Source organism: Pan paniscus, chromosome 10 (genome assembly GCF_029289425.2).
Source record: "Pan paniscus chromosome 10, NHGRI_mPanPan1-v2.0_pri, whole genome shotgun sequence".
Classification (NCBI taxonomy): domain Eukaryota; kingdom Metazoa; phylum Chordata; class Mammalia; order Primates; family Hominidae; genus Pan; species Pan paniscus.
Genome location: NC_073259.2, coordinates 44,610,996 through 44,628,589, shown reverse-complemented (window position 1 = coordinate 44,628,589; position 17,594 = coordinate 44,610,996). Strand labels below are relative to the sequence as shown.

At 51.9% G+C, this 17,594-nt stretch overlaps 2 protein-coding genes and 1 long non-coding RNA gene across 11 annotated transcripts in view; 2 read left to right on the top strand and 1 right to left on the bottom strand.

Annotated features, from left to right (window-relative positions):
• The window catches only part of KCNH3 (potassium voltage-gated channel subfamily H member 3), a 19,560-nt gene extending 17,369 nt beyond the window's left edge, over nt 1–2,191 (top strand). For 3 of the 4 annotated variants that reach the window (XM_014347198.5, XM_008951172.5, XM_024931125.4), the window contains exons 13-15: nt 254–360; nt 1,034–1,143; nt 1,238–2,191. In XM_014347198.5, coding sequence (XP_014202684.1) covers nt 254–360; nt 1,034–1,143; nt 1,238–1,837 — 817 coding nt within the window. In that variant the 3' untranslated portion in view covers nt 1,838–2,191. The remainder of the gene's footprint in view (nt 1–253; nt 361–1,033; nt 1,144–1,237) is intronic. The other variant, XM_003825836.7, reaches the window with a different exon arrangement.
• MCRS1 (microspherule protein 1) lies at nt 2,182–12,046 on the bottom strand. 6 transcript variants are annotated; one of them, XM_055095683.2, is made up of 17 exons: nt 11,877–12,001; nt 11,476–11,578; nt 10,537–10,656; nt 10,206–10,439; nt 9,892–10,030; nt 9,342–9,480; nt 8,556–8,714; nt 8,300–8,409; nt 7,310–7,418; nt 6,875–7,013; nt 4,167–4,242; nt 3,811–3,839; nt 3,601–3,693; nt 3,326–3,408; nt 3,087–3,174; nt 2,719–2,846; nt 2,182–2,605 (listed from the first exon to the last, which is right to left on the bottom strand). In XM_055095683.2, the coding sequence occupies exons 4-17, from the start codon at nt 10,252–10,254 to the stop codon at nt 2,519–2,521; spliced, it is 1,428 nt and encodes a 475-aa protein (XP_054951658.1). In that variant the 5' UTR covers nt 10,255–10,439; nt 10,537–10,656; nt 11,476–11,578; nt 11,877–12,001; the 3' UTR covers nt 2,182–2,518. The 6 variants fall into 6 exon arrangements, with proteins under 6 accessions (XP_054951658.1, XP_063449596.1, XP_008949418.1 ...); XM_063593526.1 differs by having other exon boundaries at nt 2,182–2,846; nt 11,877–12,010; XM_008951170.4 differs by lacking the exon at nt 10,206–10,439 and having other exon boundaries at nt 11,877–11,999.
• LOC134728485 (uncharacterized) lies at nt 12,042–17,594 on the top strand. The gene is made up of 2 exons (XR_010108926.1): nt 12,042–12,551; nt 16,470–17,594. It is a non-coding gene; the product is annotated as an uncharacterized LOC134728485 (long non-coding RNA).

Below are 17,594 nucleotides of genomic sequence, written 5' to 3'. Positions count from 1 at the left end.
GCTGTCCCACTCCACTGTGTGGTGTGTGGCACACGCTGCTCTGAACTCTTGCATCTCATGCTGCTCAAGCTTGGCCCCCCAGCTAAACTGTAAGCTCCTAGGGGAAGGGACCCCATGTTAGCTTTCTCCTGGGCTCCTGGTCAGTTCCACGCTCCTGCAGCCTGTGTGTGTGGACGCTGGGGCATCCCGTCCCGTATGACCCCACAGTGGCTGCCTGTCCATTGATTTGTTGTCCTGGTACCTGGGTTCACAGGGTAGTAGATGGCATTGAAGACGGCTGTGGCTCGGACCAGCCCAAGTTCTCTTTCCGCGTGGGCCAGTCTGGCCCGGAATGTAGCAGCAGCCCCTCCCCTGGACCAGGTACCAGGGCCCCGGGATGGTCTAGGTTGGTGGGGCAGCCCCTTTGCCTTGTGAACCTCAAGCACTGTTGACCTCTGAGCCTTCAATGTTAGAGAAACTGGCAGACTGCCTGGAGGCCGTCTCACCCCACTACCCCTTGGTGTCGTGCGGGCAGGGGAGTTTGGTGGTGAAGACCAGCACTTTAATTTCGACGCAGCCAGGAACTGGGTTTATATCCTTGCTCTGTCAGCTTTCTAGCAGTGTGAATTTGGCTTCTCTGGCCCCAGCTTCCTGTCTGTAAAAAAATGGGTTGATGTTTACGTTATATAATGTAACTGAAAGCCTTAGCCCAATCTCTGGCTAACTGAGGGGATAGAGGGCTGGGGATCCAGGGGTGAAAATGTCTCCAGGCCAGGGAAGTGGACAATGTAATGAGCTCCTAGGAATGTCCATTTGCCTGGAGGACAGAGCAAGGGACAGGCACAAAGAACAACTTTTTGAGGGGAAGGAGAGCACTAGGCAGTGTGGCTGAGGGCTGCTGGGTGGTGTTTTCCCTGCCCCTGGAAGTTTGGGCAAAATTCAGCACCTTGGGCAAGGCCAGAAGAGATGATCCTAGGAGTCAGGTCCTACCAGGTCAATGTGCTCTAACTGGGGCAAGGCCTGGACCCCCAAATTGCCTATCTCCTCTTACCAGCCCCAGCTGATAACCCCATCCTACTACCCACAGAGAGCGGCCTGCTCACTGTTCCCCATGGGCCCAGCGAGGCAAGGAACACAGACACACTGGACAAGCTTCGGCAGGCGGTGGGTGAGGGGGAAGGTGGAGGTGAGGGGGGCACCAGGGGAAGGCACTCCATGGCTGACTCCATTCTGACCTCGCCTCCTCCCTCCCCCAAAGGTGACAGAGCTGTCAGAACAGGTGCTGCAGATGCGGGAAGGACTGCAGTCACTTCGCCAGGCTGTGCAGCTTGTCCTGGCACCCCACAGGGAGGGCCTGTGCCCTCGGGCATCGGGAGAGGGGCCGTGCCCAGCCAGCACCTCCGGGCTTCTGCAGCCTCTGTGTGTGGACACTGGGGCATCCTCCTACTGCCTGCAGCCCCCAGCTGGCTCTGTCTTGAGTGGGACTTGGCCCCACCCTCGTCCGGGGCCTCCTCCCCTCATGGCACCCTGGCCCTGGGGTCCCCCAGCGTCTCAGAGCTCCCCCTGGCCTCGAGCCACAGCTTTCTGGACCTCCACCTCAGACTCAGAGCCCCCTGCCTCAGGAGACCTCTGCTCTGAGCCCAGCACCCCTGCCTCCCCTCCTCCTTCTGAGGAAGGGGCTAGGACTGGGCCCCCAGAGCCTGTGAGCCAGGCTGAGGCTACCAGCACTGGAGAGCCCCCACCAGGGTCAGGGGGCCTGGCCTTGCCCTGGGACCCCCACAGCCTGGAGATGGTGCTTATTGGCTGCCATGGCTCTGGCACAGTCCAGTGGACCCAGGAAGAAGGCACAGGGGTCTGAGTACCAGCCCTAGAACTCAGCGTTGCCAGGTGTGCTGCCATCTGCTGTTCGGCCCAACCTCAGAGTGAAGGCAGGGTGGCAGCCTCCCCACGGACTCCATGCGGCCCGCTGGCTCAGGGCAGGGAGCCTGGAAGCAAAGGAGGACCTGGCTCCTGACTCTCAAGAGAGGATAGGCTGGATCCCTGGGGCAGGCCTCTCCTCGGCCTGCTCCTCTGACCTCCCGGTCTCCCTCTGCAGGCTGGGGGCAGAGGCCTGAGGACAAGGAAGAGCTTTGCCATCCCCTGCATGTGCCCCTGCCTCTACCTGTCCCCAAATTTTTATATTAAAAAAAAAATAAAATAAACTACTTTGGAACCTGGTGCTTTTTATTTACAAAAGAAAAACAATAAAAGAAGAGTCTGAGGCTAATCAGCTGGAGACACAGGAGTGAAGGTGGCAATGGGGGGTAGGGTTGTTTTTAGAGAGAGGAAGATGGGGAGGGATCTAGGGAAGCCTGAAGTTCTCAGCCTCTGCTGGCTTCACAAAGGCCAGCCCTATCCTCCCTCAAAGGCTCAAATCAATGGCCCGCAGCTGAGCCTCCCACTGCCCAGGTTTTTCCAGGAGCCTGAGTTCCCAGCTCAAGGGGGCTGGAGTGGCAGGGGAAACAGGCCGGAGAGGGCCCACGAGTCCTGCCACCACTCCTCACTGTGGTGTGATCTTGGCAGCCTCAGCCCGGATGAGGGCAATGAGGTCCTGGTTGATAAGGAAGACGAATCGCAGGCTGGCGATCTGGGTGGGAGACAAAGGTGGCTTAAGACAGAGGTGGCACCAGGACCAAGTTGGTGTACTGGCTCACCACGCCTAGGTCTCATCCTGGCCTTCCTGCCTCCTCCCCGGCTCACCTCCACCACAGAGTTGTTGCTGAGGCGCCATTTGGAGCCACAGAGCACCGGCCGTCCATCGATGTAGATGGGCCGTCGACCCTCATTGGCAATGAAGAAATCACCGTTGTTCTTCAGCTTGATGACACCTGTGGAAGCAGAAAGGAAGAAGGGATGATGGGATGGGGAGGGATTGATGGGATGGGGAAAGGCCAGAGAGAGCCAGGAGCTTCCATGGACCAGCTCTGCTTCCTGCAGACACCAAGGAATCCCTGCCTCAGGTGGTCCACGAGGGTCCCCATGGACACCAAGCCCCAGGGCTAGAAAGGACAGCGAGAGGCTGGGACGACCTCACACTGCTTCCTGCTGGGGCAGGGGGTGGGGGATACCTTGTTTCCGGGATATCTTCCAGGCCGGACCCTCCAGAGACAGGTCCACATCAATCTGGTTATCCTTGGTTGCTCTGCCCAGGGTAATCTGGGGAAATGGGGCAGGTGAGGGCTGGGACCTGAAGAATTGGGGGAGTAGGTCTATGCAGGCCAGAGAAAGATGGGAAACCAAGGACTACGCAGAGAAAGGCACTGACAGAGGAAGCAGCCTAAGAAGGGCGGGGATGGGCCTGCCTCACCTCACGCGAGCGCATCAGGTACCGCACCATGCGGCCCCGCAGCACTGCCAGTGTCTGGTTGTCGAAGTCCGGAGAGCTCATGCCTGGGAGAAGAGGGAGTTTGGAAGAGCCTACCCCTGAGGGCCAGAATGCAAGGCAGGAACCAGGGCAAGGTTTATAAGGGAAGGGGGTCGGGGCCTGGGAAACGAGGGTATCCCCAGCCAGGCAGCAACAGCGGCACAGGCTGGGGCGAAGGATGCTGAAGAGTGAGCCTTCTGGTGCCCAGGCCTCCTCACCTGTGATGCTGTCCACTAGCACCTGCCACTTATGCAGTTCCTGTTCCAGCTGCCGAATCTCTCGCTTCTGGCGCCGGTCAGCCACCATCAGCTCTGGGGTGAGGTGGGGTGGTAAGAAGGGATGCTCTGAGGCCACCAGCACCTTGTACTGGTCCTCTTGATTCTGGCAGGAGCTTCCATCCCCTCACCACCCCATGAGGCCATACTTACCATGTTCCAGGACCTCATCTCGCATGTCCCTGAGGGGCAAGAAGAGAAGGAAGATTTAGGTCCACCTTCAGCTTGCCTGTTAACTTGGCTCATTAGGGCATCCCTGAGCCCCTTTAGCCAAGTGGCCTGGAAGGTGGTACATCAGGCCTTGGCCCAGCCTCCTTCTCTGGGGTTGGGCTGGGGATAAGGGTAAAGCAGCGGAGCCTAAGAAGGCCCCAGTGGGAGGGGAGGGGGCTCAGCCAGGGGGGCCAAGCACCAACGGGAGCCCAAGGGCTGGGGCTGGGCAGCCTGGGGCGCTCTACCTGACAGGAGTGACTCGGCTCTCTCCACCCCTTCCTGTGTCTCCAGCCACTCACTTGAGCTTACTGTCATCAATCAGGTCCTCTGCATCAGAGAAGTTCAGCACTTGGTCCCCTTTGGGCAGCGGCTGCACTGAACAAAGGACAGAGGAAGCGTGAGCACCAAGGGTCCTGCTGAACCCCACGATGCTGAGCGGACCACTAAGCCAAGTGGACTAGCTGCAGACTGCGCTGGGTGGAGAGCCCAGCACCAGCAAGGGTGCCCATACCAGATTAGGCTGGGCTCTAATTTGGCACAAAGCATCTTTAGGCTTAGCTGAGGGTAGAGGTGGTTCTAGAAAGGGAAGGAAATTAAAATTGACCTTTTGTATGGGCTTCTTGGTGTGCAAAGGGCTTTGATTACACAGCCTTGAACTAAGCAGGGGAGGCACTACCATTAGCTCTATTTTACAGATGAGGAAACAGACACAGGAGAGGGGTTAAACTATGTGACCCTAGTTTGGGACAGAGGCAGGATTTAGATCCTGCTCTCTCCATTCGAAATCTCAACCTCTCCTTCCATCACATCATATGCTCTCCAGCATTTCCTGCCACGCTGTGAGGGGCTGGGAGGCACCTGCCAGCCAAGTTCCACTGAGAAAGTATGTGCTGGTGGGCGCCGCCCTCCTTAAGCCAATGTCTCTCGATCTGGGGTCATGACCTGCTAATGGGTCATGAAATCAGTTTCATTTATTCAAAAAATGAAATGGAATAGGAAAATGAGCATCAGAGCCCATCAGATATGCTCAGGATAAATACAGTTTCATGAAAGTCTGTTTTTTTTTCTGGCCACAATGTGAAAGGAAGTCGGGAACAGTGGTGTGTGCCCACAGACCTAGCTACTCGGAGCCTGAGGCAAGAGGATCTCTTGAGCTGAGAATTCAAGTTCAGCTGGGCAACAGGGAAAGACCCTGTCTCTTAACAAAAATTTAAAGGGATAAAGGCCCCCCAAATCTGAAAACCTCTGCTTTTAGGCCAGCCATTCCCAAGACTGTAGGGTGTGCTCTACAGCAGCTAGTGGCCATGCAATTGTCAACTGAGGAAGTGAGGGGGAGTGTGGAGGGGCCATAGATGCTCCTCTTCCTCCCACTGAGGTGAGACCATATGGGGGGAAGCAGGGCAGTCACTCCATCAAGTCCCTCCCCACCAGAGCTGCCTGAAGTTCCACGAATCTCATCTTCCGTTGACTTGACAGCTAAGCAATGTGTCCTGCCTGTTCCTAGGGTCTCCTAGCTCTCAACGGCAAAGGAGAAATCAAATCCCTTTTGAAGAAATACAAAAACTCTTGAAGGAATAAATAAAACTTTCATGATAAGGCTTTTAGTTAACAAATAAATTTACACAAAATAACTTTCTTTTCTTTTTTCTTTTTTTGAGATGGAGTCTTGCTCTGTCATCCCAGCTGGAGTGCAGTAGCGCGATCTTGGCTCACTGCAACCTCTGCCTCCCGGGTTCAGCAATTCTCCTGCCTCAGCTTCCTGAGTAGCTGGGATTACAGGCGTGTGCCACCAGGCCTGGCTACTTTTTGTATTTTTAGTAGAGACGGGTTTATACCATGTTGGTCAGGCTGGTCTTGAACTCCTGACCTCGTGCCTCGGCCTCCCAAAGTGCTGGGATTACAGGCGTGAGCCACCATGCCTGGCATAACTTTTAAAATAGTGACAAAGGAACTAGCTTTAGCAGTAAAAAGAAAAGTTATCCAGTCAGTATCTGTTCTCTCTGTGGGAATTCTGTGATATCTAAGTCTGAGGAAGAGGCAGAATTTTGGAAGCCGCAGGAATAAAGAGGGCTGCCCCCGGGCCACTAAAATCAGAGGTCCTTGGGAACGGAAGATGGGGCCTCCTTCTGATGAGATTTCCTAAAATGCTCCTGCAGGAATTCTTTTTCCTAAGCAGAAGCTGCGGGACCCTGGTAGTAAGGTGATGGGTACCAATGAAGCTTCATGTTTGAACTGTGTGAAAAACTATGTAGACGGCAATGGGCAGTACTTTTAGAAAGTGAGAATGTGCTTGTACTATGGAAATCAGAACCCAAACTACAGACCTCACTGGGGAGTTCCTCCAGTTTAATCACACTGTTTTCTTACCCCATCACTGGGAGAGTGAGTGCTGTGCTGTTGAGGCAAGAGGAAGTAGGGAGCAGTGAGGCCCTTGGGGAAAGGGAGAGACAGATGGACTGGGTGTGAAGTCCCAGTGGGGATTTATGAATGGCCTGAGGGCAGCTTGACAGCACTAACGGCCTAGTGGGAAAAGAAGAGGAAGAAGGAAGACAGAAGGAATAACGGAGAGAGGCAAAGAGCGGAAAAGCTCAGAAAAAGTGGTTATTACCTCTAGGGTGGAAAACAAACTGAAGGGTGGGCAGGAAAGTGGACTTTCTTATTTTTCTCATGTTTGAATGTTATCCATAATAATTCATGTGTTATTTATGTGAGAATAAAATATGTCATGAAAAAACAAAAGACAAGAAATGGTAGATAACTCCGCTATTTGGACCTTTTGCCAAAGATTCCAGGCAATGTTGGCTACTCTTACCATGATGCTGAAGACCATTCCAGCCACTTTCTCTCTCTGGAAAGTAGTTTTTTTTGCAATGTGAAGTGAACAAGACACTGGGGATCACTGAGAAATCTGTTACAGGGCACTTGAAGGCAGCTGTGTCGAGTACTTCAGACACACACACACATGCACATGCACACACCCCCATTCTGCCAGCTCCTGGGGCGTTACCTGTCTGGTCCTCCAGCAGGTAATACTGCTTCATGAGCTGCCAGTGGGCCTGCAGGGCCTTCGCGGTACGGGCCAGGTAGAAGGCATCAGGGTGTCTGTGCAGCAGGTCCTGGAAGGTCTCCAAGGTGGGCTGGCTGGTCTAGAGGGCAAGTAACATTCTCTAGGCATCTGGGCTTTTTCACACATGCCTCTGCCTTACCATCTCTACCTCCCACCTCAGCATCCCCCAGGAGCTGGAAGAAGCAAGCTAGTCACCCAAGAAGTCAGGCTTGGCTCTTCCTGAGGTCCCTGTCACAAACGCCCCTGCCAATGTGCACGCGTGTGCATGTGCACATATCCAGACAGTGGGTGGGGAGCTCTCCACATCAGTGGTTTTCTAGGTGGTCCAGCTCTCCCTGTGCCCTGATCCTCCACCTTCCCAGCCCTCAGCCTTACCGATCCCACTTTGCTCAGCAGCTGCTCCTCAGCCTTGCTAAACAGGGCCTTGCTCTGGATGGCTGCAATAGCCTCTGGGTGCAGCTGTCTCATGGCCTGACAGGCCAACCTGGACACGGAAAGAGACAGAGGGGAGGGCTGAAGGAAAGGTGTCAAGCAATCTGGGGTTCCTACTATTTCCCCCAAACCTACAGGCTTTTGAGATCCAGAACCTAGAGGCCAGGCCCTCATTAGGAAGGGCCTAAGGCTTAGCAGATAATCTGTGGCTCCACAGGTTTGTCAAGTGAATGAACAGCCAACTCAGAAAACGGAGGCCCCTATGTCCCCTTCAGACCCAGTCCTTCCTGAGGCAGAGCCTTGGACCAGCTGCTGCTCCCTCCAAGTCCTTCCTCCTTACTTGGCCAAAGTTGCCACCCCCTAGCCACTGCCTACCACCTCCCCTTTCCAAGCTGAGCCCAGCCCATTTCCTGGTATATCAGAACTGCAGCTACAACTTAAGTGGTACCAGGGTCTGTGGAGAGGATGGGTGTTAAGCATCCAACCAAGCTCTGAAGACATTAAGTGACAGAGGAAGAGGAAGTGTGTGTTGCATGTGTACATAAGTTTATTTGGAAGCCTGTGGCTACTGGAGCTAGAAGGGGGCTTGGTGTTCTTCTATTCGACTCCCCTTGTTAGGAGGATGAAACTGTAGGAGGTCAATGTGGAAAGGCTGGAGGTGACCCGCCCAAAGCCACAACACACACAGTGCACTCCGGGCACTCATTTTAGTTTTCTCTCCCATGCTATTCCCTCTGCCTTCAGACTCCCTTGCCTGGAGGCAGGAAGAAACTTCTCTTTGAAGCCTCTCAGGCCTCAGTATCACCCCCAAGGAGCCTCCAGGAGTCCTGCCTCCCAGACCCCTCCTGGGGCCCTGGTACAATTCCCTCTGCTCCAGGACCCAAATTCTGGTGTCCCAGTACCTCCCCACTGCTGGAACCAGCTCCCACTCACTTGGAGATGACAGGATCGTAGAGCAGGGCGTACCAACGCTCCTGGACCTCCCGAAGGGTGAAGCGGCAGCTGAATTTCACGCCCAGGTGGACGGAGGTCAGGTCGTTGGTCTGCAAGGCCCCAGAAGGATTTGCTCCAACCTTGGAGCTGGGAACAACCCTTCTTTGCCACCCACAGGGCCCTGTTGGGCTAATTTTGGGGTGCGAACTGGAGGTTGGGGGAAAGGGGCACACTGAGCCTATGGTGGGGGCACTACCTGCAACACAGCATTTATGAGCAGGAGGTCATCTGCAGGCTTCCAGCGGCCCAGATCCTTGGTCACCTGAAGTGGCTGTTTACTCTTCTTCACGCGCTTGGTGAGTCCAGGGGCTGGGGCTGGGCTGGGTGGCACAGGAGTGCTGGGGGCTTTGGATACCTGGGCAGAGGACAGGAACAAACCAAGCTCAAAGCCAGCATCCAGTCAGCTGGCGCTTCATGACTAGAGTTTCACATACTCTGTGGCAGCGGCAGCCCCAGCCTCAGCACCAACTCCAGCCCACAACAGGAAGCACAGGAAAGGAGTTCAGCTTTCTAATACCCACCCCCATCCCACCAAGTTACTTCTATATAGTCCTTGACCATACGGGGTCTTCTCTTTGCTGGCAGTACCCCCGACCCCAGAGTGAAAGTTGGGTGGGGAGGATACCGGGAAATCACTCTTGCTGGTGCAGTGTCTAGGGCCACAGCAATGCCACCTGGGGGTTATTTTTACACTCTGCAATGCTGGGAACAGGCTGTCTGCTCCCAGAATAGATGCATGCTCCATGCCTCCCACACGGAATGTGATACAGGATGCAATGGCAGGGTTGGGGGTGGGGGCTGCAGCAAGAACTAGGGAGTAGGGAGAGGTGTGTTCCCAGGAGGGGGGCATCTGAGATGAGGGCTGGGGCAGCTTGGTCCTCTCACCAGCCTGCTCTGCAGGGCTCTTGGCAGCTGGCAAAGGTTCTGGGGAAACATGAAATCTGGCACTACCTCCCATCCCCTAAGTCTCCCAATTCCTCACCTTCTTCTTCTCACTGGAGGAGGGTTCACTCCCCGAACAGCGCCCTGGTTCCACCCCACTGGCCCCCTTTGCCCGGGTAGAAGATTTTGCCAGGCTGCTCTCCACCAGCTCATCATCGAACTTCTTCCTCTTGATGAACCTGTAAAGGGTCCTGCCCAGTGAACACTCCTTACCCCACCCTGGTACCCATTCACACACCCCCAGCCCCCAAAAGAGAGCAGGTGCCCAGTAGGGTGCTATCTGCTCCAGCCTGCTTTCACTTTACGCCACAGCCTGGTTCAGTGGCCATGGAACTGCTACACTCCAGCCCTCTGAGATGACAGGGGATCACACCACAAAGACTTCACGTCAGAGACCTAAGATCTCCCTCCCCTGCCCTCAGTCCCACAGGGAAGGATTTAGCAGGGACAGGAAAAGCACAAGGCTCTGCCAATACTAAGGCCCCAGAGGGGCTCAGGCAGCCATTCCCAACAGATGGGGAGGCATGTGGCACTTAACGCCACAGACCTTCTACCCTTTCCCAGTTCCTGGCCCTCCGAACCCTTACTACCTGGAGGAGCTTCTCCGTTTAGGGATGGTGCCCAAGGCCTGGGAGGAGGCTCGCTTCTGCCCTGCCAGTGACTCCTCATCCTCTGAGCGGCTGGCAGTGCCTGATGCCATCAGGGATGAATCTAGCAGCCCCTGAGAATCTAGCAAGAGAGAAATGGTGGATTCGGGCCTCCTAAGATCCTAGAGCCTCTGCAAATGGGACCCCTCCCCAGCCCCCTTCCCCTGCCAGCCCTCTTGGCCCCTCCCCTGCCTCCTTGACACTTGAGGTTTTAAGGTAGAGTTCCTTGGCCATCCAGATCCCATCTGGGCTCAGACCTGGCCCAGACCTTCCACGCTGGGCAGTTCCCCCGGTGCCACGTGTCATGTCGTGCAGCACATGGTGCTCAGGTCAGACTGGTGATGCCGACACGCTGGGCTCTGGGCATAACTGCTCCCTCTGCCATCAAAATGCAGCCGTGCTAAAGAGCAGCAGCTCAACAGCAAGTCAGTCAACTGTGGCTCTGCCGACAGGTACATGGGTGGTGCTGGCCCAGGGGGAGGTGGCAAGGCCTAGCCAGGACCGAAAGACACAAGTGCCAGGCACAGAGTGGAATCAGCAGATGCTTGGCGCCCGAGCATTTGGGGAGCTGTCCCGGCCTCATACTACCTTTGTCCATCCTCTTACAGTCCCAAAGCCACTGGTTCCAAACCACAGGGCTAGGAGGAACGGTCCCACAGGCTCATCCAAGGATTCTGACCAGGTGAGCTTAAAGGCTGAGAGGAGATTCTGCAAAGGAGAAATGAGGCTCCCTGAGGCTCAGATTTCCAACTGGCCAGCCTCACTTCCTTATACTGGCTCAGGTCCCCCAGGGTCCCATAAGCTAGGGAAGACATAAGGACAGGAAAGAGGCATAAGGCCCCACTCTGCCAATAATAGCCTTAGACATCAGTCTTGTGAAGGTCACTGGCACCTTTCAGAGTATGGTAACAGCTATGGACTGCAGAAAAGGGTGCAAACACATACTATTTTAGAGGGTTCATAGACCCTTTAATTCTACTGATATCTCCTAGGTTAAGCGCCTTGACTATAAACTAGCAAGAGACAAGGGATTCTTTGGCCCACATTTTTCTTTACTTCAGCTGTCCACTCAGCTCAGCAGCACCAGCCTTCCCCTCCCAGGCCAAAGCAGGAAAAAAGAAAGGGAGGCAAAACTCCAACCAGTCCATCTCGTTTTTTTGTTTTGTTTTGTTTTTTGTTTTTCTTTTCCATTTGGGGTTTTTACTGAAGATTTAGTAAGTGGTATTTCCATGAGATACCATCTCGTGGAAACCAAAAACCACTGTTTGGGAACTGCGTGATTATCAACCACCCTGTGCCCCAACAACCCCTAGAGAACCCAGGTACTGGACTTTCTCGGGGCGCTCCTCTCGTGAGTCCCCACTTCTAACCAGGGTGGCTCTTAGCTCAGTGTTCTAGCCCTGTCCCCAGGTGAGCCTGTCGCTCTCCGCTCCATAGGCTACGACTAAGAATCTTGACATCTGAGGAGAGGGCGAAGGGGCCCGAGCTTGCCGGCAAACTGAGGTAGGGTCTGTGCCCCTTCCTTACCGGACCCTCCGCCCCTCGTTCTCCCAAGAGTGCACACCCAAGGTAGGGGATCGGTCCAGGTCTGTCTCAAGAACTCGGGGTAGGAGCATTGATGAAGTCACCTCTGCAACTCAAAGCAGAGCACCAAGTAGCCTTGGTTTGAGACCCACAGGCTGGTGGCTGGGGAGGTGGGGGTAAACTCGCAAGCCCATTCTCACCCCAAGGTCTCCATGCCTTTGCGCATGCGTAACACTTCGAGCCAGATTCTAACCCAGTCCGGCCCACGCATGCGCAGCTTTTCGGGGCGCCACCGGGGCGGGGCCCCAAACTTGGGGGGTGGTCGTCCCCGGCGGCACTCTGCAAAACTCCATTTCACCCCCAACTCCTCTGAGAACCCTCAGAGGCGAACCGCGAGGTCTCACCATTCCTAGACTGCCAGATCCAACAATTTCTCCGCGGCGACGGTAGCAGCCGCAGGGCCAAAGCCGGCTTCCGTGAGGTACATCTACTTCCGGTTAACGAACCAGGGGGCTGGCAATCTCTTCCGGTTCGTCTTGGCAACGTGTGTGAAGGGGGCGTGGCCATGGTACGGAAAGTGTAAATATTTTACCAATAGCGGAAAGTAAAGGCTTTCCTAGTTGGGACAGCATATAGGGAAACGTTAAGGATTATAGGCACCGGAGAGGTAACCCGGCTTGAGGGGTTGGTTAAAGGGAAAGGCGAGACTTAGGGCGAGACCGAGCGGGGCTAATTGAGGCGACGCGGGGAGGGGCGGACCGCGGACTGGATTTCGACTTCCAAATTCCCACGAGGTATAGGAGTCTGAGGGTTGCACAGGACGTTATGCATTGTTTGACTCCTCCAGAGCCTTTAGAGAAACTTCTATCAGGCCTGCCTGCTAGGCACTAGTCGGGGAGATAATGTAGCCAGGGAGATGTGGCGGACAGAAAGGGCAGAGAGGCTCTCTGAGGAGCGGATGGAGGATCGTGGGCCGCTTTACTGAGAAGGAAGAGACCCTGCGAGAAGCAGTAGTGTCGACTTGGTCCCGTCAGCCGGACCCCACCTGGACGGCTGGGGCCACTTGTGGTCGCCGGGAGGTAAGAGAGAAAACCAATGGAAGCACCTTCAGAGGAGAGTGCCTTGGAAGCAATCTTGGGATGGGAGAACGAACCTGTCGGAAAAATTGGGAATTTGGGGCTGTGAGAGATGTTCCGGAAAACTAGAAAGACTGTTCTCTAAAAGAGGAATTCTGTTTTATGCTTCCTTTGCGAGGTACTAAAGTGTAGCAGCTATAGACATACTTCAGCTCAGAATAAGAAAGATTCAGTTCCAAAGCTGTCCATCAGAGGTGTCAAGCACACATAACATGGACATTGCCAGGGAATTCAAGTGTCAAATGAGAGACTGGCCCTTTTGGCCCTGACAGTATACTATGGCCCTCTGCTTCAAGAGTACCAACCTCATTTACTGTTCTGTGGACTTGCTTAATGAGTATGTACTTATTTTAACTCCCATGAAAGAGTGTGTGTTTTATTTTTTAACAGGCACTTGATTAAATATATTATGTAAACTTGTGAAAATATCAGAAAACCAATGAAATATTTTTTTTTTTTGAGACAGAGTCCCGCTCCATAGCCCAGGCTGGAGTGCAGTGGCACAATCTCGGCTCACTGCAACCTCCGGCCCCCGGGTCTCGGTTCAGGCAATTCTCCTGCCTCAGCCTCCCGAGTAGCTAGGATTACAGGCACGTGCCACCATGCCCAGCTAAGTTTTTTTTTTTTTTTTGTAGAGACAGGTTTTCACCATGTTGGCCAGGCTGGTCTTGAACTCCTGATCTCATGATCAGGCTGCCTCGGCCTCCCAAAGTGCTGGGATTACAGGCATGAGCCACAGCACCCGGCCTGAAATACTTTTTATAAAAAGTGATTACACAGAACATTAATAATATTAATGTTATTAAATATATATGAATTCATGATAACTATGAAAAACATACAAAGGAAAAGACAGTTGAAGGAAATGCACCAGAATGTTAACACATGTCCAAGTGGTAGTAGTAGTAATTTTTCTCTCTAATTATTTTCCAGTTTTTTAATACATGGTTTTTAAATTTTGTTTTATTTTTTTTGAGACAGAGCCTTCCTCTGTCACCCAGGCTGGAGTGCAGTGGAGCGATCTCGGCTCCTGCAACCTACATCTCCCGGGTTCAAGCGATTCTCATGCCTCAGTCTCCTGAGTAGCTGGGATTGCAGGTGTGCGCCACCATGCCTGGATAATTTTTGTGTTTTTAGTAGAGATGGGGTTTCACTATGTTGACCAGGATGGTCTCAAACTCCTGACCTCAAATGATTCACGCACCTCAGCCTCCCAAAGTGCTGGGATTACAGGTGTGAGCCACTGCGCCCAGCCATATTTTACAATGAAAAAAAAAAATAGGTTCTACACAACTTCTTTTTATTGATTGATTGATTTTGAGGCAGAGTCTCGCTCTGTCACCCAGGCTGGAGTACAGTGGCACAATCTCGGCTCACTGCAACCTCCACCTCCTGGGTTCAAGTGATTCTCCTGCCTCAGCCTCACAAGTAGCTGAAATTACAGGTGCCTGCCACCCGCCTGGCTTATTTTTGTATTTTTAGTAGAGACGGGGTTTCGCCATGTTGGCCAGGCTCGTCTCGATCTCCTGGCCTCAAATAATCCACCCGCCTCAGCCTCCCAAAGTGCTGGATTACAGGCGTAAGCCACTGCACTGAGCCACAACTTCCTGAGTGAAAGAGGAGAAAGGAAAACTCTTGGCTTCCAGCTGCCTGAGGTAATTCCTTCCCCCAAGGTGTCACGAGGGAAAGGTGGTGGTCACCATCATCTCCTGTTTGGTACCTGGAAACTCAAACTTCCCCTCTGGTCCTCAATCCTCCCTACCATTGGATAAAAAGAAACCTAGGCACCCTTGTGGTATGGATGCAGGGATTTCTAAAGGGCAGCTTCCTGCTCAAGATTGTGTTTTCTGTTTACACAGCGTGGTGGACTATACTAGCTATAGTTAGTATATATAGTATAGTATCTATACTAGAGGAAAGTTCTCAGGATGGTCTTCTGTTTACTATAGGTTTTCCAGTAGTAGAATGTAAGCTTTAGGAAGGCAGGGTTTTTGTCTATTTTGTTCACTGCTATAGTAGGTGCTTAATAAATATTTATTGAATAAGTATCTTATGTAAATTGACTGCAGAGAAGTCTGTGGGAGGAGCAGGTTTGTACAGGGGCAGAAAAAAAAGTTCTGTTTTAGACATGTTAAGTTTGAGGTGCCTGTAAGGCATCTCAGTGGTGCTGTAGAATAGAGAGGTGGGCATGTTAGTTGGGTCAGGGAAGAGGCCTGGACTGGAGATATCCACTGGGGAGTCATCATCAGGAAGATCTGGATGTGGATGCTTAAGGAGAGAGTGTGGATAAGAGAATGAGGAGGGCTCAAGACCATTGCATGGGACATGCCAACATTTAGGGCAAGGCAGAGGAGGAGGGGCAAGAAAATAAACCAAAAGAAGAATGTGGATAAAAAGAAAAGCTAGCAATGGCACCCATTATCCAGCTTCCAGTTAACTCTTCCTGGCTCTAGAACAGTGGTCCCCAAGCATTTTGGCACCAGGGACTGGTTTTATGGAATACAATTTTTCCACAGACAGGGGGTTGGGGAACATGGTTTCAGGATGAAACTGTTCCACCTCAGATCATCAGGCATTAGATTCTCATAAGGATGGTGCAACCTAGATCACTCGCATGTGCAGTTCACAATAGGGTTCTCCCTCCTATGAGAATCTAATGCCACTGCTGATCTGACAGGAGGCGGAGTGCAGAGCTCAGGTGGTAATGCTCACTCGCCTGCTGCTAACCTCTTGCTGTGCAGCCCAGTTCCTAACAGGCCACAGCCCAGTACATGTTGGGGACCCCTGCTCTAGAGTAGTCTTTCATAGTCAGGCACTCTTTCCCTGGGGCTGATGTGGTTTACAATGGAGGCCACATTCATGGTTCCTCCTGGAACTTTGCTCAGGGCCCCAGGCTCCATCTTCTGGGGGATTAGAACACAGTGGTTAAGAACATAGGCTCTGGCCAGACCTGGGAGCTCACGCCTGTGATCCCAGCACAGTGGGAGGCCGAGGCAGGCAGATCACTTGACCTTAGGAGTTCAGGACCAGCCTGGGCAACATGGCAAAACCCCTTCTCTACTAAAAATACAAAAATTAGCCAGGTGTGCTGACACACACCTGTGGTTCCAGCTATTTGGGAGGCTGAGGTAGGAGGACTGCTTGAGCCTGTAGAGGTCAAGGCTGCAGTGAGCCATGATCGCACCACTGCACTCCAGCCTGGGCGACAGAGTGAGACCCTGTCTCAAAACAAACAAACAAACAAACAAACAAAAAAACCCTCCAAAAATATAGGCTCTGTGAGTATGTAGAACTAAACAATCAAAAAGAACATAGGCTCTGGAGCCAAAGTACGTGGTTTGAAACTGCCTCTATCACCTATCAACTTATGACTTTGAGCAAGTTACATTACTGTGCCCCAGTTTCATCATCTGTGGGGAAATAATAGTCCCCACTTCATTAGGATGGTTGTGAGGAGTAAATCACTTACTACTGAAACACACAGGTGGTATATAGCAAGTGTTCAAAAAATGTTAGCTGTTGTTACTGCTCTTAGGGCTTAGGTCTGAGTGCCTCCTGCCAGGTGGTCTGACTCTAGTACCCAGACTTTGATAGCACAGCCCCTCCCCACTCTTGTCCACTAGAGCAGGACTAGTTGCTGTCTTAGCTAGGGCAGCTACCTCCTGGGACCCAGTCAGAGGACACAGGATCTTGCTGCTGTTGGCTCAAGTATTTTATCTTCCTAGGAAGTCAAATCAAATAAAGCTATTGACCAATACTAAGTTACCTTGGGATTCACAATGCAATTTAAGTCAGTGTACACTCTACTTGAGATCTGTATACTGTGTTTTGTTTGTTTGTTTGTTTGTTTGTTTCTGTAAGGGAAAAGAAACTATCTGCAAAGGAAGATTCTCATGCACAGATTGAAACCCTCTGAGATATCAACCCCCTAGGTAAGAGAATCACAGACAAAACTGTATGAAACCTCCAGCCTCTGTAACATGATAAACACATTTTACTCCAAAGGCCAGCATCATGCTCACTGAAGAAATCTGGATTATTCTGATTAATTAGGTATGTTACAAGGATGGCCCCATGACTCTTTTTATTTAATTTTCCTTTGGAAGTACTGGCCTAGGTAATTAAAGAAGAGAATGAGATATAAAAACTAGAAGAGTTAAAATATTTATGATATGATAGCCTACATGAAAAATCCAAGGATATCAACTGAAAAACTAATACAAATATTTTAGGAAAATGGGTAGAAATGAGTATTTTTTTAAAACCGCCTGTTTGAGAATATAAGAGAATAGACTGTATTGTTTACAACAGCAACAACACAGTAAACCAAGCACAATAAATGTGCTAGATCTAGGTACCTGCATTAGTCTGTTCTCACACTGCTATAAAGATAATACCAGAGACTGGTAATTTATAAAGGAAAGAGGTTTAATTGACTCACAGTTCCGCTTGGCTGGGGAGGCCTCAGGAAACTTACATTCATGGCAGAAGGCAAGGTAAAGCAGGCAACTTCTTCACAAGGTGACGAGAGAGAGAATGAGTGTGAAAGAGGAACACTTAGATAACCATCAGATCTCGTGAAAAGTCACTATTACGAGAACAGCATGGGGGAAACTGCCCCTATGATCCAATCACCTCCCACCAGGTCCCTCCCTGGACATGTGGGGATTATGGGGATTACCATTCAAGATGAGATTTGGGTGGGGACACAGAGCCAAACCATATCAGTACTCAAAACTAAAATGCCACCAAAGGAAGTTTGAATAAATAGGAAGGCATATTCTATTTTTGGGTAGAAAGACTCACTATTATAAAGATGTCAGCTCTCCATAAATTAATCCATAAATTTAACACAGATCTAATAAAAATACCAACAGAGTACGCAACCTGAATATAAATAAATTCATATGGAAATTTTTGCATCAGGGATAACCATGTTGCTTCAGTAGCATCCTCAGAATGAAAAACAACCAACCAAAACAAAAA

Excerpts from the sequence above, each read along its gene's own strand:
- MCRS1 (XM_063593526.1), bottom strand. The coding sequence starts at position 10,254 with ATGACACGTGGCACCGGGGGAACTGCCCAGCGTGGAAGGTCTGGGCCA. Across the intron at positions 10,031-10,205 it reads GCGTGGAAGGTCTGGGCCAG|ATTCTCAGGGGCTGCTAGAT; the intron begins GTCTGAGCCCAG and ends CTCTCTTGCTAG. Across the intron at positions 7,014-7,309 it reads TGCTGAGCAAAGTGGGATCG|ACCAGCCAGCCCACCTTGGA; the intron begins GTAAGGCTGAGG and ends CTTGCCCTCTAG.